The sequence below is a fragment of the Pristis pectinata genome, chromosome 30 (assembly GCF_009764475.1).
Source record: "Pristis pectinata isolate sPriPec2 chromosome 30, sPriPec2.1.pri, whole genome shotgun sequence".
NCBI classification, from domain to species: domain Eukaryota; kingdom Metazoa; phylum Chordata; class Chondrichthyes; order Rhinopristiformes; family Pristidae; genus Pristis; species Pristis pectinata.
Window position 1 is genome coordinate 24,708,137 of NC_067434.1, and position 22,159 is coordinate 24,730,295.

At 42.1% G+C, this 22,159-nt stretch overlaps 1 protein-coding gene across 1 annotated transcript in view; it reads left to right on the forward strand.

The window, feature by feature from the left end:
* Nucleotides 1-22,159, forward strand: part of wdfy4 (WDFY family member 4) — a 238,659-nt gene that overhangs the window by 694 nt on the left and 215,806 nt on the right. Inside the window, 2 exon segments of the mRNA XM_052041363.1 lie at nt 8,335-8,533; nt 12,539-12,721. Of these exon segments, the coding sequence (XP_051897323.1) occupies nt 12,554-12,721 (168 nt within the window). The 5' untranslated portion in view covers nt 8,335-8,533; nt 12,539-12,553.

Genomic DNA, 22,159 nt, shown 5'->3' on the forward strand with positions numbered 1-22,159 from the left:
AAGTCACCTCTCAGCCTCCTTTGCTCCAGGGAAAGCAGTCCCAGCCTATCCAGTTTCTTCTTATAACTCAAACCCTCCAGTCCCGGCAACATCCTTGTGAATCTTGTCTTCACTATCGTAATCACATCCTTCTCTATAGTACACCAACAGGAGCTGCATGCAATATTCCAGGTGCAGTCTCACCAACGTCTTGTTCAGCTGTAACGTGATGTCCCAACTCTTGTACTCCGAGCCCTGTCTGATCAAGCCAAGCATGCCATATGCCTTCTTGTCTACCTATGTCTCCATTTTCAGGGAATAATATTACTTGTACCCTCTGTTCTACAACACTCCCAAAGGCCCTGTCATTTGCTGTGTAAGTCATGTCCTATTTGAACTTCCCAAAATGTATCACTCCACACATCTGCCACTCCTTGGCCCACTTTCTCAGTTGATCTAGATTCTGTTGTAACCTTAGACAACCTTCTTCACTGTCCACCATGCCACCAATTTTGGTGTCATCAGTAAACTTATTAACCATGCCACCTGCATTCTCATCCAAATTGCTAATATATGTAACAACTAACAGGGTAACCAGCAGTGATCCCTGCGGCACTCCACCAGTCAGAGGCCTCCAATCTGAAAAACAGCTCTCCACAACCACCCTCTGACTCCTTCCACCAAGCCTATTTTGTATTTCTCCTCATCTCTAGCTTAAACAGCCTATCCTTCACTCTCAAACCGTGGCCTCTGGTCCTATTCTCCACAGCCAGGGGAAACCCCCTCTCTGCATCTAGTCTGGTCTGCCCAAAACCTGCTTATGACCAAATGTTGCAGACTGGCACATTTCAAAGTCCAGGAATATGTGCTGAGGGATGCACTAACATGTGGAGGATTATCTGAAGGGTATGGGGAGAGGGTATAGGAATGGGACTAGCTGGATTGCTCTTAAATAGAATCAGCACTGAAAACATGGGCCAAGTGGCCTCCTTCTGTGCTGTAACGTTCTGTGATTTTGTAAAGGAAGTTAAGGCAGATTTTAATGACCTTCCAGTAGGGTTACTCAGATTTTGGGATAACTCTGGGATTTGAAGATTAATCTATGGTCACAGATACATAAGAATGTGAGGACTAAGAGCAGGAGGACATCTGGCCCTTTGAGCCTTCTCTGCCATTCATTAACATTGTGGCTGATCCTCTACCAAAGATTCTCCACATTCTGAGTGAAGAAATTTCTCTTCATTGCTGTGCTCAACAGCTTACTCTTTATTCTTATTGTTTTAGCTGGTCCTAGACTTTGCAATCAGGGGAAACATCCTCCCTGCATCTAGCCTATCAAGAATGTCATAAGTTCAAGTTCTCTCTTCTAATCTCTAAGCATACAGTTCCAGTCTGCTCAATCTCTTCTCATATCGACAAACTCACCATCCTTGTAACCAGTCTGGTAAATCTTACTTGCACTTCCTCTATACCAACAACATCCCTTCTTGAGTAAGAAGAACAAAACTGTACACAATACTGCAGGTGCAGTCTCACCATGACCTGTACAATGGTAATAAGACTTCCCTACAGCTGTAATCGAACTTTGTCTGTAATCAGACGAAGACTAACATACCATTTGTCCTCCTAACTCAGAAGTAAAATAAGAGACATTAAGAAGTACACCTGTCACATTCTCCTTTTAACATTTATGTTTATTAATTATAGAAAAAGTGGTGATGGAACTTTGTTAGAAATGGTAAATCGTTGCACAGAACTCCCTGCATTTCCTAGTAAGATCTGACCCATAAACTACTTGAAGCATGGAAACTGGTTATTTAGCCCAGCAAGTCAACAAGGCCATGGCAGTGTTTATGATCCCACTTTCTTCATCTCAACTGATCAAAAATGTTATATAAACACAAGGCTTTCTTTCGTATACTGATTGGAATGTTGTTGTAATTTTCTCTTAAGTTGAAGGTATATGATGGACTCTTGACCTCATAATCTACCTTGTTATGACCTTGCACCTTATTGTCTACCTGCAATGCACTTCCCTGTAGCTGTGACACTTTACTCTGTATTCTGTTATTGCTTTTACCTGTACTACCTCAATGTGCTCTGTGCTAACTCGATGTATCTGCACTGTGTAATGAATTGATCTGTACGAAAGGTATGCAAGACAAGTTTTTCACTGTACCTTGGTACAAGTGACAATAATATACCAATACCAATACCAAAAGCATCAATGAGGCATCTGTCTTGATTCAGAGTTTTGACCTGAAACATTGACAATTCCTTTCCTTGCTACAGATTCTGTTTGACCCACTGAGTTCCTCCAGCAGATTGTTTGTTGCTCCAGATTCCAGTATCTGCAGTCTCTTGTGTGTCCCTCTGTCAGGTATTAAACATCTGCCATTTTTCAAATGGTGTTGAAGACATTAGGTGATACGTTGAAACCCCTAAAAATATAAGCAGTTCTGAAAGCCCAGGTGAAAGCTGAACTCCTGAGTACTGCGTCATTAAATACTATGACTTGCTTAGTTTGGGTTCCAATTGGCTGGGCTGCCTGGCAGGGCTCATGCCACCGAGTTACTTGTAATCTCTCAGCCTGCCTTTTCTGTGAAATCAAGTCAGCGACATTTAAAAGAATTGCCTGGTGATATAGAAACTCTTCAGTTGCAATGACTTTGAGCAATCTCTGTTGCGAATTGATTGGGTCCATGGGGGATTTTAAAAGGAACAGAGGTCTCTAGTTCCTCCTACATGTTGTTTTCAAAATAAGGTGATGGTTGCAAAAACAGATCCGGGAAACAGAAGTGAAACTTAGGGCGAGGTGGAGTAGTTGATAGACTGTATGGCAGATGTAAATTGGTGCACATTTTTCTAAATGATTCCTTGACCATAGAGCAATAATGCAAGTGGTTTCTCGCAGTGTTATTCTCCCTGTGTCATAAAAAGTGCTCAATGCTGAAGGAGGCCATTTGGCCCATCATCTCTCTGATGGTCAAAAAAGAGATCCCCAACCTAATTCCAACCCCAACTCTATAGCCCTGCAGGTCATAGTTCCTCGAAGTTATCGAGTGAAGACTCCTGTGACCCTACATAGCTCAATCATCTGCAGCAAGTCAATTTGCGTGTTTGTATGCAAAATAAAGCAAATTGTTGATCAGTTAGTTTCTTAAAGACCTTGGCCCTTCAAGTAGTGCTTCAAGTACTTTGCCAGGTCTTCGTCAGCACACATATTGGAGATAACATCATCATATCAGAAACAATGATTTATTTTGACTTGACAGATATGGAGGGATATGGACATTATGTAGGGGGAAGGGATTTGTCTAGTTAGGTATTTAATTACTAGTTTAATTAGTTTGGCACAATATTGTGGGCCGAAGGGCCTGTTCCTGTGCTGTACTGTTCTATGTTCTATAATAATTCACTAAAATAAGGCTTAAAGCCAATAACCACCCATTTCTCCATAATCATCAGCATCAAAATCATAACAGAAGTCCAAACCCTTGATCAAGGAACTACATTTCAAGGACAGTGAGGCTAACATCAGTGGCAGGGAACTTACTGGAAAAATTCTGAGGAACAAGATTAATTTGCACTCAGTAGGCCAGGCAATATCTGTGGAAAGAGAAGCTGATGAAGTGTCAGAACTGATGATGATGTGAAACATTAATTTTGTTTCTCTCCACAGATGCTGCCTGACCTGCTGATTTTTTCCAGCAGTTTCAGCACCTGCAGCTTTTTTGATTTCTGATGCTCAAGTACTGTGATATATCTCATTTGGGCCTGATGATTTATTTACTGAATGCTCATACTTTCTCAGATACTGCATGACCTGTTGGGTACTTCTTGCATTTTCTGTTTTATTTTACATTTCTAGCATTTGCAGATCTTGTCTGTTGATTTTGCACTCTTCCAACTTAACTACACCATCAGCACCATTGTCTACTTTTGCAAAGATGATCACAAAGTATTTATTTAGAATATTTATTATTATGACATCCTCCACCTCCACACGTAAGTTATCTTCTTGCTTTCTGTAGGCCCTACAGTTTCCTTCATTACCCATTTGCTCTTTATGTAATTGAAAAACACTGTAGATTTAAGTTGAAAGTAATTTTTCAGGCCCATTCTTTGGTTTCCTGATTCCACTTTTAATGTCATCCCTACACTTTCTATATTCTATTTTTGTAGCAATGAGCCCTCAGTTGTGGTATATATAAATATGAAATCATTTGTGATGTACTTGATCATGTGTATTTTGTACAATTACTTAATCTGAAAAGTTGCTTTAAATAAACTAGTCATAGTTGTTTGAACTCCTGTTTCCCACTCACCAGTTTGTATACTTAGCAATATATTTTGTCAGTAGTTTGGAACCCACTTGGACACATTTTACATTTAGTGTCTGACATTACCTTTTCTTTTCTGGCTTATCTTTGCACCTCTGAATCTTGTCATCCAGGTTGCTCTAGAGTGGACAGCCCACACATGTTCTTTGTCATGGAACATTTACCCTGAGTCCTTTAAACATTCTCTTTCTTCTCCAATGCCTCCCATTACTCCAGGACTGAATGACCTTCAAGTAGCTGTTTCCAGTCCACTTTTGCTAAATTACTTCCAGTCATTAAGCTGGCAAGGGTAAAAAAAAGATTTATGAGGACGTTACTGGGACTGGTGGGTTTTAGTTATAAGGAGATGCTGGATAGGCTGGGACTGTTTTCCCCAGGGTAGAGGAGTCCGAAACCATAGGTTTAAAGTGAGAGGGGCAAGATTTAAAAGGGACTTAAGGCGTAAATATTTCACACACAGGGGTGGTCCATTTATGGAGTGAACTGTGAGAGGAAGTGGTAGAGACAGGTACAGTTATGACATTTAAAAGATATATGGACAGGTACATGGATAGGAAAGGTTTAGGGGGATACGGGCAAAATGTAGGCAAATGGAACTAGCTCAGTTAGGCAACTTGATTGGCATGGATGAGTTGATCCAAAGGGCCTGTTTTCTATGACTCTATGACTCTTTGACTCTAGTAAAACTGGTCTCGACCCAGTTTAGAACTTTTACTATTATTTTGTCTCTCTCTTTTCCTATACCATGCTAAATCCAAATGAAGTATGATGCCTCTGAACAACCTGTCCCCACTGATACTCCTTCCACCTGGCTAGGTTATTTCCTAAAATAGATGTAGAATTGTCCCTCCCACCTCTTAATGGGCTTGCTACATCCTGGCCAATGAATTCTCCTGAATGCACTTTTGGAATTCTCTGCCCTCCATATGTTTTACACTGACTGTATCCCCATTATTATAAAAGGAAATTGAAATCCTCCACTATTGCTTCTCACTATTACTGCCCAAGTGCTTCTGTATTTGTCAGAAATGTACGTGCTTGTTTGCTCCTCTATCTCCCTTGGATTGTTTGAGGATCTGCAGTTCATTGTAATTGTCGCCTTGAAGTTCAAAACAGCACGTAGTCTCTCTCATGTAACACTGCTCTGTTATCAGTACTCCAGGCATTAGAGTTCAAATTCCCTGTGTTAGTACCACCTTTCCTCACAACTTTGGCCTCCGGAAGTAGCCCCTGCAATACAATGAGTGATCTGTCACTGGGGAATGCTGGAAAGAAGAGTGCACGCTTCAATATTGGGATAAGGTAGCAGAGTTCTCCTGGGGGAACTGGAGGAATCTGCACAGGTTTCTGAAACAGAGCAAACAGGAGGCCAAGGGTTTGTGCAAAGTTTCCAAGGACCTGTCTGCAAGTGTGTGAGTGTCCTCTATGAGCGCCTTGACTTTGGCAAAGCTTTTATTCACTTCCGACCAGATGAACGTGGAGCCACGTTTTTTTTTTGCGAGCTTTTTTCTAGTATCCTGGCCACAGTTTTTGAGGGTGTACCTGCTGAAACCATCTGAGGGTGTGGTGACTGGAATCCCAGTGTGGATAGGTCTAATTAAGGTTTGTTTGGCAGAGAGATGTGTAGCACTTTGTCATTGAATGCAGTTGAGATGGGTTTGTTTCTTGAACTAACGTTATTTCTGGAGATGAAGTTTTGGCATTACGTTACTGTTGACATGGCTCGGGCACCAGGAACATAGTGCTATGGAGCATAAAAATTCCACAGGAAGCCTGCCTAAAATTGGTAATACCACAAGATACTGCTCGTTCTTGGCTTCCATTAGCTCAGCCACCTTGGGAAAAATATAAACATTCCTGTTGAAAGGCAAATGTTGCTGCAGTGAAACTGAAACTGTAATTGAGAAATGTGTTTCTCATGAGACTTTCTGGATTATCTTTTGTTTCTCCTCTCCACCTATTCTCATGACTGACTGGCATTTTTGCACTGGTCCACAGTTCACTTCTCCTCTCCACCACTAAAATTAAATGGGAAAGTCAGGCACTTCAGTATTGCTGTACTGTTTTCTGCATTATAACTCCATTGTGCAGAGGAGATTCACCACGATGTTGCCTAGACTGGAAGATTTTGGTTGTGAGGAGAGATTGGATAGATTTTTCCCTGGAGCAAAGGCTGAGGACTGAACTGACAGAGGTATATAAAATTGTGGGATATAAAAAGGGTAGATAATCAGAATCTTTCTCCCATGGTGTGGGTGTTAAAAATAAGAGGGAATAATGAGAGGCAGAAGTTTAAAAGGGGATCTGAGGGGAAAGGTTTTTCCACAGAGGGTAGTTGATATCTGGAACTCACTGCCAGAGGAGGTGTTGGAATCAGAAGCAATCACTACATTTAAGAGGCATTTAGACAGACACTTGAATATGCAAAGCATAGGAGGATACGGTCCTAATGCGGGCAAATGAGATTAGTGTAGATGGACAAAAAGGTCAACATGGATGTGAATAGGTCAAAGGGCCTGTTTCTGTGCTGTAAGACTCTATGACTCTGGTGTACAGAGGGATCTTGGGGTCCAAGTCCATAGCTCGCTGTAAGTGGCCATGCAATTAGATAGGGTGATAAAGAAGTGTTATGGCATGCTTGCCTTCATTGGTCAGAGCATCGAGGAAAAGTGTAAGGAAGTCATGCTGCAGCCAAACCTTGGTTAGGCCGCATTTGGTATATTGTGTGCTGTTCTGGTTGCCCTATTACAAGAAGGATGTGGAGGGTTTGGAAAGGGTACAGGAGAGGTTTAACTGGATGCTGCCTGGATTAGAAGTGATAATGAGAGGTTGAACAAACTTGGGTTGTTTTCTCTGGAGCGTCGGAGGCTGGGGGAAAACCTGACAGAAGTTCATAAAATTATGAGAGGCAGAGATAGAATAGACAGTCAGAATCTTTACCCCAGGGTAGAAATGTCAAATACTAGAGGGCATGCACTTAAGGTGAGAGGGGGAAAGTTTACGAGAGACGTGTGAGGTAAGTTTTTTACACAGAGAATGATAGGTGCCTGGAATGGGCTGCTAATGGTTGTGGCAGAAGCAGATACGATAGCGGCATTTAAGAGGTTTTTAGACAGATACATGAATATGCTGGGAATGGAGGGATATGGATCATGGACAGGCAGAAGAGATTTAGTTTAATTTGGCATCGTTTTTGGCACAGACATTGTGGGCTGAAGGGCCTGTTCCTGTGCTGTACTCTACTGTGTTCTGTGATGATGCTGTTTTGCCTGGGCACAAAATCGCTTTCTGAACTTGAATGGTTGTTGGGGTCTTTCAGCATTAAGTGAAAGGTGTCACCCTCCGATAAAACTGGATTACTCAGAAGAATTATGTCCTGCAGAAGGGTCTATTTGTCCCATTGTGCCAGGGCTTTTTAGAAAGAACAGCTCACTTTGGCCCAGTTCCTCGCTCTTGTCCCACAGTGTTGCAAGTTGCTTTGTTTCTAGTTCCACTTTGGACAGCTGGTTTCAGGTAATGCATTCCAGATTGCAGCAACCCACTTTGTGTTTTAAAAACTTCTCATATCTAAACCCCATCCTCGAGCCATACCGCTGGATTGGTTTTCAATTCTCTTAAATGATGGTGGGTATACAGAACGAGCTGCCAGGGGAAGTGGTAGAGGCAGGTACAATGACAATGTTTAAAAGACATTTGGACAGGTACATGGATAGGAAAGGTTGAGTGGGACATGGGCCAAACGCAGGCAAATGGGACTGGCTCAGGAAGACACATTGATGAACATGGACCTGTTTCTGTGCTGTATGAGTCTCTGACCTTAAATCCATGTGCTCTCTGTTTATTGCTAACTCCTGCCATACAGCTGAAATTTCCAATACTGCCTGTCGTTATACCTAGATGGTAGAATGGGGAGTGCACAATTAGATTACATTTTGCTCAAACGGCTTCTGCAAAGTTCTCTGATTTACTGGGGGAGGACAGCCCACATTTAATTCACTTCTCCTTTTATCAGGAAATAAGCCACATGACTCGAGTGTCTGTTCACTGGTTGAAGATCTGTTGCTGAACAAGACAAGTGTTCTCGTGTTTCGACATGGATTACATTGTAAGTTTTGTGATTTGAAGGAGAGATGAAGCTGCTGGTTTGGAGAGGACTACGTATGTAACGCCGCACTCCAGTGAAATTTGAATCTACCTTGAGCAGTAGTCAAGTAAGTTCTGTTACTGCTCTTGCTTGTGTAACTCTTTAACAGGTTCCCATACCGTGTGTTGGAAGAATCTGTCACTAAACTAGACAGCCACTGTCCAGAAAGTGAATTTTATAATTGAATGAAATGCCCTTCTGTTAGCCTCCCCAAATGAAGCTGATGGGATACGATTATATGTGTTGGATTTGGGTTAAGTGTGGAAAAAAGTGCAAGTCCCTAGGCTTGGGTTGAATGATGAGGGACAAGCTCCTTATAAGTGAATGCACTAAAGCTCGGTGCTGTTGAACTTGTTACAGCTGACTGCCGACTTCTGGTTAGATGAGTTCAGGGAGCACAGGAGGTGGTTCCTATTTCTCAATGTGTGGCTTCACTGTGTAAGTTGGTGAACATCTGGAGATGAGCCCGTCACTGCCTCCTTTCCCCACAGCACTGAAAGGATGTGGTTTCCCACCAGGCTCGCTATTGCCAAGTTATGGGTCAAACAGCTTGTTAACCTGCAGGAAAATGATGTTGAGGGCGCAAGAATCAGTTGGTTAAAGTTGTACAGAAACAGCCAACAGAAAACGAAACACTGAATTCATGAAGTGAAAAATCGAAAGGATCTGATTTGAATGGCTATCATTGGTGAGCATCCACTTATAGCAGGAGGCCACTCAGTCCCTGAAGCCTATCTGATCATGTTCTAGTACAGAAGTCAATGAAAGCAAACGTACAGGTAGAATAGGGATTTTCCTGCACTCTCCCCATAAACCTTTGATATCCAAAATCTATTAATCTCTGTGAGAAAGGCAATGACTGACCTTCATGGTCCTCGAGGGTAAAGAAGTCCAAAGACCACCCGCCATTCCAGTGAAGACATTTCCCTTCACTTCAATGCTAAACATCTTGCATCTTATTTTGAGAACGTGACTCCAAGTTCCGGTCTCCACCATGAAGGCAACCACCCTCCCATGCCTACCCAGTGAAGTCATAGAACATAGAACAGTACAGCACAGGAACAGGTCCTTCAGCCCATGATGTCTGCACTGAACACGATGCTGAATTAAACTAAATCTCTTCTGCCTGCACGTGATTCACATCCCTCCATTCCCTGCACATTCATGAGCCTTTCTCAAAGCCTCTTAAACACCACTATCGTATCTGCTTCTACCACTACCACTGGCAGTGCAGTCCAGGCACCCACCACTCTCTGTGTAAAAAAAAACTTGCCCTGTAAGTTTTCTAAGAATGTCCTCTAAGAATTTTCTGTGTATCGTTGACATCATTTCTTGTTCTTCTGAACTCTGGGAGTTAGCTTATCCTCTATAATCCCTCCTCACCTAACAGGCCCACCATCCCAGCAATCAGTTTGGTGAATCTTATTTTGCTGCACTCCCTCTGCATCAAGTAAATTCTTCTTTAGGTAAAGAGACCAAAACTGCACACAACATTCAAGATGCAGACTCACAAAGGCTCTAACTAATTGTAGTGGGACATCTTTAAACTCAAAGCATCGAGCTATAAAGACTGACATATCATTTGCCTTCCTAAATGCCTATCCTACCTGTACATTTGCTTTCATTGACTTCTGTACTAGAACACTCAGGTTCCTTTGAATATTAACACTCCCCAATCGCTCACCATTTGAAAAACACTCAGCATTTTGAGTTTTTCCACTGAAGTAGATAATCTCACATTTTTAACCTTGTATTCCATCCAGGGGAAAACCCCAATAATCCGGTAGCATTGTGACTTTGGTGGTGCTGGACTAGCAGATTTTTCAGCCCGTTGGATATTACCTATTAATACCCCAATGTACTTTTAATTCACTTTCTTTGATGCTACATGGTAGCATAATAAATTTTCCAGTGAATCTAGTAAAGTTAAAGGGAGTTGGAAACAGGCCTCTGTTGAGTTTAAAGGAGCAGGGTACTGTATGCAGGAAACAGGGTCTGGTGGGTTTAAAGGGAGTGTGGCAAATGGGGTCCTGGTGGGTTTATAGGGAGTGCAGGAAGAAAGAGTTCTGGTGTGTTTAAAATGAGTGCAGAAAGTGGGGTCCCGATGCATTTAAATGGAGTGCGGGAAATAGGACCTCTTGTACGATAAAGATGAACTCTTGATCTCTCAGTCTACCTTGTCGTGGCCCTTGTACCTTATTTGTCTACCTGCACTGCACTTTCTCTGCAACTGTAACACTATATTCTGCATTCTTTTATTGTTTTTCCTTTTGTACTAATTCAATGTACTTATGTATAGTATGTTCTGTCTGGATGGCATGCAAAACAAAGCTTTTCACTGTACTTCGGTGCATGTGACAATAATAAACCAATTACCAATTAATTAGATCCATTGCCCCCTAAAGTGCTCAGGAGGATACAACATTCCATTTCTGGCCTAACCAATGTTTTATACAGATTCAACATAACCTCCAGGCTTTCGTACACTGAGTTTCTATTTATGAAGCCCAGGATCTTGCTATAGAAATAGTAATCTTTACGATTTCTCTCTTTCAAAAAGCCATGGCCATTTCAATAATTTATGCAAATTAAACTTACTTCCCTCTCTTCTTGCACACTCTTTTACACTGTGCCATTGAAGCATTAATGTCTGGCTGTCCCTTCTGCCGAGATGAATCACTTTACACTTCTACTTTTTAGGTTTTATCTGCCACTTGTCTGCTCATACTGCCAGTCTGTCTGTGTTCTTTGCAGCGTGATAATATTCTTCTCATTGTTTGCCATCCTTGAGTCAATAATTTACTACAACTCTCTGCTTACTCACCTTCAGAGAATTTCCATTCCCTGCTGTCACTGACCCCTTTATTCCACAGATCTCTGTTTTGTGAACCATCAAGGACTTTATCAAGAATCTTCCAAAAATATTGACAATAATCTCCGCTTCTGTTCCAAATTCTTATGTTCTTACTCCCTTTATCAATTCTTTCCATTACCTCAAAAATTCAGTCAGATTGGTCACATGTGATTTGCATTTAAGAAGTCCATGCTGACTTTCTTTCATCAACTCACTTCTCCAAGGGCCTTTTAAAGTTTTCTGTGTTTTTAAAAGCTTCCCCACAATTAAATTTCCATTGAGTGGGCTGTAGTTGCCTTTCATGTCCTTTACACCAGTTTTGAACATTTGTTATTTTCTATTCTTCTACCATCTTCCTTGTATCTTGGGAGAATTGGGAGATAATGGCAAACTTGTCCTGATGCAGGGTCTAGATTCGAAATGTCGGCTATTCCTCTGCCTCCACAGATGCTGCTTGACCCGCTGAGTTCCTGCAGCAGTTTGTTTTTTGCTCCAGATTCCATCATCTGCAGTCTCTTGTGTTTCCCTCAGCTACCCATTGGATCAGGTGACTTTACTTTAAGGATAGTTAACCTTTCTGATATCTCCTTCACTTCATTCGTTACCTCTCTCTCCTGTTGAGATACCAGTAACATTGTCTTTCTTAGTATTTGATAAGTACTTTGCTTTCTGGCTCCATGTATAGATTACCTTTTTGGTCTCAGTTTGGTTCTACCCCTTCTCTTAATGTCAGCTTAATGTTGGCAGGCACAGTAGTGTAGCGGTTAGCATAATGCTTTACAGCGCCAGTGACCCGGGTTCAATTTCGGCCACTGTCTGTAAGGAGTTTGTATGTTCTCCCCGTGTCTGTGTGGGTTTCCTCTGGGTGCTCCGGTTTCCTCCCACTTTCCAAAGACATACAAGTTAGGAAGTTGTGGGCATGCTATTTTGGCACCGGAAGCGTGGTGACACTTGCGGGCTGCCCTCAGAACATTCTACGCAAAAGATGTATTTCACTGTGTGTTTCGATGTACATGTGACTAATAAAGATATCTTATCTTATCTTATCTTTACATTTGCCCACTTATAGAAGACTTGTGGGTTCACTTTCATGTTGACTCCCATTTTGTTCTCATATTTTTGCTTTTCCTGTTTTCCTTTCTACCTTTCTCAACTTAGAATAATTACTCTTGTTTTCATTTTAACCAATCACCTGACAAGCCCCTTTCTTTGTTACAGCAGACGGAGAGAGATATGGAAAGACTGAAGCAGCAGCTGGAAACCAAGGAGCAAATGGATACCAAAGCCACGGATTTGGAGATTCTGGAAAGGCAAATCTATGATTACCTGCACTCGCTCCCATTTCTTACACAGGAAGAGAAACAGAAGTCATGGAGCAGCCTCATCTCTCTCTTCCTCCAGGTACCTGCTTTTGGCCTTCTGTGATCTCTTTCTGTACACCCACCTGGTATCACCACTTGGTTTGGATTTAGGATTAAAACAAGAAGACAGTTTTGAGGAGAAAAATGAAATATCGTGAAAATGTCTTGTATTTGCACATTTCTGATGAAACTCAACCAGTTCCAAATGCATGTAGATTTCTGCACACAAAAATTATATATGGTCAAAGTCAAAGTCATGTTTATTGTCATATGCACGAGTCTATGTGTGCACAGGTCCAATGAAAAACTTACTTGCAGCAGCATCACAGGCACAGAGCATCAGATAAGCAGCATTCACAAGAAAATCATAAATTAAACATAAATTATACACAATTTTTACAAGAAAGAACACAAATAGAACAAAAAAACAAAGTCCATTTAGTGCAAAATGATCAAAGTGGTCATAGTATTGCTAAACTGTAGTGCTAAATGGCACAAAAGGGTTGTGCCATTTGGTTCAGGAACCAAATGGTTGAAGGGAAGTAGCTGTTCTTGAACCTGGTGGTGTGGGACTTCAGGTTCCTGTACCTCCTGCCCAATGGTAACTCCGAGAAGATGGCATGGCCTGGATGGTGGGGATCTTTGACGATGGATGTTGCCTTCTAGGGGCAGTGCCTCCTGTAGATACTACCGATGGTGGGGAGGGTTGTGCCCATGATGTATTGGGCAGAGTCCAATTACAAGATACAAATACAAAATGCACCAGGTGTTGGGATATGAATTGACAAAAGACTAATGAGCATTTGTTGGGAGAGTAACTGAGTTAATCTTCCAGGTCAGTGAATTCTGAAAGGACATTGAATTGCAACCTTCATTTTTCACTGTACAGACATTTACCTTATGTGCTGAGATTTCCATTGTTTTTGTTAATTATGAAATATATTGTCTGATTTCCTCAGAGAATCCAAGGTGTTAAATTACAGATCTTTATAATCCAGCAGACCCTAGATTTGTCATCTAAACTCATTCATGAGGGAACTTTTAAAATTCTTGTCCGGAAAATAAATAATCCACCAGGTTCAAGATCATGGTCATTGGTTTACTATTGTCACATGTACCAAGATACAGTGAAAAACTTTGTTTTGCGTGCCATCCAGACAGATCATCACAAACATAAGTACATCAAGGTATTACACAGGAAAAAGCAATACCAGAATGCAGAATAGTGTTACAGTTACAGAGAAAGTGCAGTGTAGGTAGGCAATTAAGTTGCAAGGGCCATGGCAAGGTAGATTGAGAGATCAAGAGTTCATCATCATTGTACAAGAGGTCCATTCAAGAGTTTGATAACAGTGGGATAGAAGCTATCTTTGAGCCTGGTGTTATGTGTTCTCAAGCTTTTGTATCTTCTGCACAATGAAGGGGGGGGGGGTGAAGAAGAGAGAATGACCGTGGGAGGGGTTCTTGATTATGATGGCTGCTTTCCTGAGGCAGCGGGAAGTGTAGACGGAGGTATAGAGCAATGCAGCACAGATACAGGCCCTTCAGCCCAACCAGTCCATGCCGACCATGGTGCCCACCCAGCTAGTCCCAATTTCCTCCATTCATGCCTATCCAAGTGCTTCTTAAATGACACTATTGTACCTGCCTCAACCACTTCCTCTGGCAGCTCGTTCCAATATACTCACCACCCTCTGTGTGAAAAAGTTGCTCCTCAGGTCCCTTTTAATAAATCTTTCCCCTCTCACCCTAAACCTGTGCCCCCTAGTTTTGGACTCCCCTACCCTGGGGAAAAGACTGTTACCGTCCACCTTATCTATGCCTCTCATAATCTTAAACACTTCTACAAGATCACCCCTCATTCTCCTATGTTCCAAGGAATAAAGACACAGCCTGGCCAACCGCTCCCTATAACTCAGGCCCTCTAGTCCTGGCAACACCCTCGTAAATCTTCTCTGCACTCTTTCCAGTTTTACCACCTCTTTCCTATAACAGGGTGACCAAAACTCCACAGTACTCCAAGTGCGGCCTCACCAACAAGTTGTACAACCGCAACATAACAAGATCAAACAGGATCGTTAAGGATTTTCATGATGGATCATTATTCCCAACCTGTGGCGAGGGTATTGAGGTGAAATAAAAGCAGAAAATGCTGGAAGTACTCAGCAGGTCAGGCACAGCTGTGGGAAGAGAAACAGAGTTAACGTTTCAAGTGAAAGACCCTTCATCAGAATGGTCTTTGACCTGAAGCATTAATTCTTTTTCCCTTCCCACAGATGCAGCCTGACCTGGTGAGTAATTCCAGCATTCTCTTTATATTTCAGATTTCCAGCATCTCCAGGTTTTGTTTTATTTTCAGCGATGTTGAGGTCCCAGGTTTGTTATCCAAATGCTGGTCTTAGTCTCAAGAGGATTTTTGTGCCTTTCAGCTGGAAGGATGCAGACGTGTGCAAAAGGCATTGGGTGGTTATATTGGAGAATTGGGATAGCAATAACGTAAGGGAGGAATAGTTTCTGAAGTGTGTTAAGGAGAACTGTTTTGATCAGTTTGATCCAGCCCAATAAATAAGACAGCATTAATGGACTTTGTTCTGGTAAATGCTCCAGGTCAAGTGGAAAAATTATCAATGAGGGACCTTGTAGGAAACAGTGATCACAATGTCATGAGAATCTAGAACAGCTATGGAAAAGGATATAGACCATACCAAGGTTGGGGTAGTCAATTGGAGTAGGAGAACAGATCTGGGCTGGTCTAAACTAAAATCGAAGGCTGGCAGACAGGACTGTTTCAGCTCCGTCTAGTTAGATTCCCATAAGGTAGAAGGGAAGGAAGTTAAAACCAAGTTAGTAACACAAGTGAGAACCAGGTTCAGAAGGGAAATAACGTGAGAGGGCATTAAAAAAGACCGGTGGCAGACACAACCAGAATTTACAGATATTTGGTTGGAATGTGATTAGGGAAAGGTTTATAAGAGGAGAGATGATGCCCGTCTGAGATCTGTAGAGCAGGGGGCATGAATGTGGTACTTTCATCAGTCCTCACCACGAAAGAAGATGCTGTTGGAATCTGATGACAGGAAAATGTAGCTGTGTGTCTGGATGAAATTGGAATTGGTTTATTATTGTCACATGTACTGAGGTACAGTGAAAAACTTGTCTTGCACACCATCCATACAGATCAATTTATTACACAGTGCATTGAGGTAGTACAAGGGAAAACAACACAGAATACAGAGTAAAGTGTCACAGCTAAAGAGAAAGTGCAGTGCAGGTAGACAATAAGGTGCAAGGTCATAATGAGGTAGGTTGTGATCAAGAGAAGGTGCTAGAAAGGTAGCAGTACTTGAAGGGGATAAGTCACAGGGTTCAGACAGAATGCATCCCAGGTTACTGATGGAAGGCAAGTGAGAAGTACAAATGTTACAGCCCTTTTGCAAAGAAAGGTGTGGGGATACACCCAGCAATCAGGGACTAATTTTAGCTTGGAAAGTTTAGAAATAGTAACAGGAACAGAATTAGTAATCACTTGAATAAGTGTGGATTGATTAGAAAATGCTAGCATGGATATTTTTAAAGATAAGTTATGTCTAATTAATATGCTGGAGCTTTTTGATGAAGTAACAAAGTGTGTCAATAAGGAAATGTAGTTAATGTAGTATAGGTGCACTTCTGAAAGGTGCTTGGTAAAGTGCAGCATCGTAGACTTATCTCATGGGGGAAGCCAAAGAGATGAATTGACTAAGTAACAAGAAAGAATGCAGTCACAAGAAGTGAACCGAGGAATTCCCCAGGGGTCAGTTCAAGGGCAACTTCTTTTCATAATCTTTACTGATGACTTAGAGCTGGGTACATTGGACACTTTCAAATTCAAGTTTATTGTTAGAGGCATACGTACACAGGGTATAAAGGCCATGAAAATGAGCTTTTTGCAGTAGCAGCACAGTACATTACACACATAAGTTAACATAAACTTAAATTAACATAAATTATTCATAACTTACACGTGCGTAAAGATAAACAACAAAATAAACATAACAACACTAGTGCAATTTGAGAGAGAGAGAAAAAGGAATATAGTCCTTGGTACAGAGCAGATTGCGTGGGGATCTGATGGAGGTATTCAAAACTATGAAGGGTGTAGGCAGCCTAGATGGAGAAAATCTTTTCCTAATGGGGGAAGGGTCAAGAACTAGGACACATAAAGTGAAGGAGATTGGTTAAAGAACTAAGAGTGCTGTGAGGAAAATCTTTTTCATGCAGCCAGTGGTTAGGGTCTGGAATGCACAGCCAAGGGTAGGAATGGAGGTAAATCAAATTATGGCTTTCGAAAAGGGAGCTGGATAAGTATTTAAAAGCAAAGAATTTAAAGCAAAGATTGTAAAAGCAAAGAGAGTGGTGGATGCCTTTGAGAGTGGTGGATGCCTGGAATGCGTTGCCTGATAGGGTGGTGGAGGCCAAGTCATTGGGGGCTTTTAAGAGAGGCTTGGATGGGCACATCAATGAGAGGAAAATGGAGGGATAGGGGCATTCTGTAGGCAGGAGGGATTAGATATGTCGGCACAACATTGTGGGCCGAAGGGCCTGTTCTGTGCTGTACTGTTCTATGTTCTAATTGCAGGGCTGTGGCGAGAGAGTGACAGGGGAAAGTGGGACTAGTTGAATTGCTCTCACATCCCAACTATGTGGGATGATAAGAAATGAGCCTGAGTTTGACAGATCGCCCTATCTGTCAAATGACCACTGTTAATACTGCAATGTTGCTTCCCTTGAAATAAATGTTTTTAAAATGACAGCAAAACAGCATCATAAAGGACAATCTTTACAGAGAAGGATCATGAATTGGTATCAAAGGATAAACTCAGATCCTGTAATAGCAACAAGAATGAAGGTTAACCCATCATCTAGATTTAAATAGTAAGATTGGGCTTTGAAAACACATCTGGTGTCCTTTCCCTTACTCTCCATACATTCTGATAAATGTGGGTAATTAATCTTACTTGTCTTGATTCTATTTTTGAAGTGGTCAGTTCTGACCATCAGTGAATCACAAACCTTGATAGATGATAACAAATTTATTTCCTGATAGAAGTTCATAAAATTATGAAAGGCGTAACTAAGGTAGACAATCTTTTTCCCAGGGTAGAATTGTCAGATACTAGAGGACATGTATTTAAGATGAGAAGGGGAAAGTTTTTTACACAGAGAGTGATGGATGCCTGGAACGGGCTGCCAGGGGTAGTGATGGAGGCAGATAGGATTGTGGCATTTAAGAGGCTTTTAGACAGACACATGAATGTGCCGGGAATGGAGGGATATGGATCATGTGCAAGCAGAAGAGATTTAGGTTAATTTGGCATTGTGTTCAGCACAGACATCATGGGCCAAAGGGCCTGTTCCTGTGCTGTACTGTTTTATGTAATGTCTGTGGTGTCATTATTCCCAAGCTTCCATTGAATTAACTACTGCCAAGGTCTTAGAACACTTTGTAATGCTGATATACGTAGAATCCCATTATGAATGATTATGAGCCACAGCTGAAGTCAGGAAGAAGATAACATTACAAAGCTGTTACAGTATAACTGGGAGAAGTAAACAACTGTACTTTATTCATCTGTGCCCTGTTGCACCTAAGATGGCACCAGAAGTTTTAAAGCTTGCTCGTGGGCTTGTGGCTGACCTAGTACCCACAGAGAGAAATCCACCCTCAATTTCATGCAATAAACACACAATACTGTCACAGTTTTGTGCTGTTCTTCACTTTGAAAGTTGGCTCATTTGACCAATAGAACTGAATGTCAGAAACAGGTGTGAAACAGCAGTCACTGGGTTTGGTGCAAATGACTGAGGATGAATTCCCAGGTATCAGTGTGTGGGCCATTTACTTGTGGGGTTGCACTCTTTCCGTTGGATCGCTGATCACTCGAGAGGATTGGAGTTGCCAGAGTTGATGGCTTGATAGCTTTAGCTCTTTTACCAGATCCAACAAAATGTGTTTATCCCCTGAGACACCTTAACATCATAGAATAATACAGGACAGAAGGAAGACATTTTGCCCATTGTGATTATGTGGTCCTTTGAAAGAATTCTCAAATTAGCCCCATCCACCCATTACCCAGAGTTCTGTAAAATTGTTCTGTCCAGGACTCACCCACTTAATTTTTGAAGGTTACAGTTGAATCTGCTTACACCACCTTGTGGGCAGAACTTCATAGATCACAACAATTTGTAGTACTTGTGGAAAAAAAATATGAATCAAGTCCACGAGCAAGGAACATATTTACGTTTTGGGTTAATGACCTTTCATTAGAACTCATGAGAAGAGTTGTCAGGTTGAGTTATTGTCATGTGCACAAGTACGGTGAGGTACAGGTACAATGAAAAATTTGCTTGCTGCAGCATCACAGGCACGTAGGTACAGACATCACAAAGGATGTAAGTTATACATAAATTATACATAAGTTACACAAGATAGTGAAGAGAGAAAAAAAGTGTGCAAAAACAAGACCTTAGTGCAAAAAAAGGACACAATTGAAGACAAGTCCGTGGTAGTGCAAGAGGTGGTCGGTAGTGTTCCGTTGCTGAGGTAGGGTTAGGCTTGTGCAGGGCGGTTCAGGAACCTGATGGTTGCAGGAAAGTAGCTGTTCCTGAAGCCGGTGGTGTGGGACTTTGGGCTTCTGTACCCCCTACCTGATGGTAGCAGCGAGAAGATGACATGACCTTCATGGTGGGGATCCTTGATGGTAGATGGCACCTTCATAAGGCAGCACCTCCTGCAGATGCTGTCAGTGATGGGGATGGCTGTGCAATTGACATGAATTATTTATTATTTTCTCTCTCCACAGATGCTGCTTGTCCCACTGAACATTTCCAGCAGTTTCAGTTTTTATTTTAGAATCAAAATCAGAATCAGAATCAGATTTGTTATCGCTGACGTATGATGTGAAATTTGCATTATACTGCTGCCGCAAAACAACAAAGACATAAAAATCTAAAAAAATTACAAAAATAAATAAATAGTGCAAAAAAAAAAGAAATAATGAGGTAGTGTTCATGGGGTCATGGATCGTTCAGAAATCTGACAGCGCAGGGGAAGAAGTTGTCCCTGAATCGTTGAGTTTGGATCTCCAGGCTCCTGTACTTCCTCCCTGATGGGACTAATGACAAGAGGGCATGTCCTGGATGGTGAAGGTCCTTAATGATAGATGCCGCCTTCTTGAGACACTGTGTCTTGAAGATGTCCTCAATGGTGGGGAGGGTTGTGCCCATGATGAAGCTGGCTAAGTCTATAACCCTCTGCAGCCTCTTGCGATGCTGTGCATTGGAGCCTCCATACCAGGCTGTGATGCAACCAGTCAGAATGCTCTCCACCGTACATCTGTAGAAATATGTAAGATTCTTTGATGACATCTTTCGTTGATATCTAGAACCCTCAGGATTTTGTTTTTGCTTTTGTAAGAAAAAATTTCTGATTTTATCTCTGATTGTTTTGCCAGTTCCCTTGAAACTGTGCCTCAAGTTACTGACCCTTCTGCCATGGGGGTTGCATTGAACTTGTCACACCTTCTAAAGCGTGCACCACAATACTCAGCAATGTTATACACATAATTAATTTTAACTGCTTCATCTTTTTGAGAGAGAAATGCTGATAAAATCTGAAATATAGTTGGAAAATGCTGGAAATATTCAGCAATTAACTGGCATTTGTGGAGACGTTCATATTACCAGGGAAGAGGTAATTGCAGCCTTACAGCATATTAAGATGGATAAATCCCCAGGGCCTGACCGAGTGCATCCCAGGATTTTGTGGGAGGCTAGAGGAGAAATTGCGGAGGCCCTTGTGGAGATTTTTGCTTCATCACGAGCCGGTGGTGATGTTCCCAAAGACTGGAAGGTGGCTAATGCTGTTCCGTTGTTTAGGAAAGGCAGCAAGGACAAGTCAGGGAACTACAGGCTGGTCAGCCTGACATCAGTAGTGGGGAAGTTACTGGAGAGAAATCTGAGGGACAGGATCTACCAGCATTTGGATAGACAGAGTCTGATTTGGACGACTCAGCATGGCTTTGTGTGCGGAAAGTTGTGCTTGATAAATCTTTTAGAGTTTTTTGATGAGGTAACCAAAAAGGTAGATGAGGGTAGGGTAGTGGACGTTGTCTATATGGACTTTAGCAAGGCCTTCGACAAGGTCCTGCATGGTGGGCTGGTCTGGAAGGTTAGATCCCATGGAATCCAGGGAGAGCTGGTTAGGTGGATTCAAAATTGGCTCGGAGCTAGGAAGCAGAGGGTGGTAGTTGAAGGTTGTTTCTCAGAATGGAGGTCGATGACTAGTGGTGTCCCACAGGGGTTGGTGTTGGGACCCTTGTTATTTGTTACTTATATGAATGATTTGGATACGAATGCACAAGGCTTGGTCAGTAAGCTTGCAGATGGCACAAAATTAGGAGGTGTTGTTGATAGTGAAGAAGATTATCGTAGATCACAGGGGGATCTTGATCAGTTTGGGAAGTGGGCCGAGGAGTGGCAAATGGATTTCAATACAGATAAGTGTAAGGTGATGCTTTTTGGAAAGTCAAACTGGCGTAGGACTAATACTATGAATAGTAGGGGACTGGGGAGTGTAATGGAACAGAGGGACCTAGGAGTACAAGTACATAGCTCATTGAAAGCAACATCACAAGTAGACAGACTGGTGAAAAAGGTGTTTAAAACGCTGGCCTTCATCAGTCAGGTCACTGAGTATAGGAGTTGGGACATTACGTTGTGGTTGTATAAGTTGTTGGTGAGGCTGCATTTAGAGCACTGTGTACAGTTTATAAGAACTGTTATAAGAAAGACGTTAAACTGGAAAGAGTGCAGAAAAGATTTACAAGGATGTTGCCAGGACTTGAGGGCCTGAGTTATAGGGAGAGGTTGGACAGGCTGGGTCTTTATTCCTTGGAGCGTAGGAAAATGAGGGGCGACCTTATAGATGTTTATAAAATCATGAGAGGCATAGATAAGGTGGATGGTAACAGTCTTTTCCCCAGGGTAGGGGAGTCCAAAACTAGGGGCCATAGGGTGAAAGGGGAAATATTTAAAAGGGACCTGAGAGGCAACTTTTTCATGCAGAGGGTGGTGAGTGTATGGAACGAGCTGCCAGAGGAAGTGGGTGAGGCAGGTACAACAGTATCATTTAAGAAGCACTGGATAGGTACATGGAGGGGCGGGGTTTAGAGAGATATGCGCTGAACGCAGGAAATTGGGACTAGCTGGGTGGGCACTGTGGTTGGCATGGACTGGTTGGGCCAAAGGGCCGTTATCCGTACTGTATTGCTCTGTGACTATGACAAGAACGCTGAATGTTTCAGGTCATTGATGTTGCTTTGGATCTGAAATGTTAATAGCTGTGGAGAGAGGAACACAGTTATCTAACATACTGAGTTCAAATTGTCTGTCTTCAGGAACCCACCGATGTACAGAGATTGCTCTCAACCCACTCACT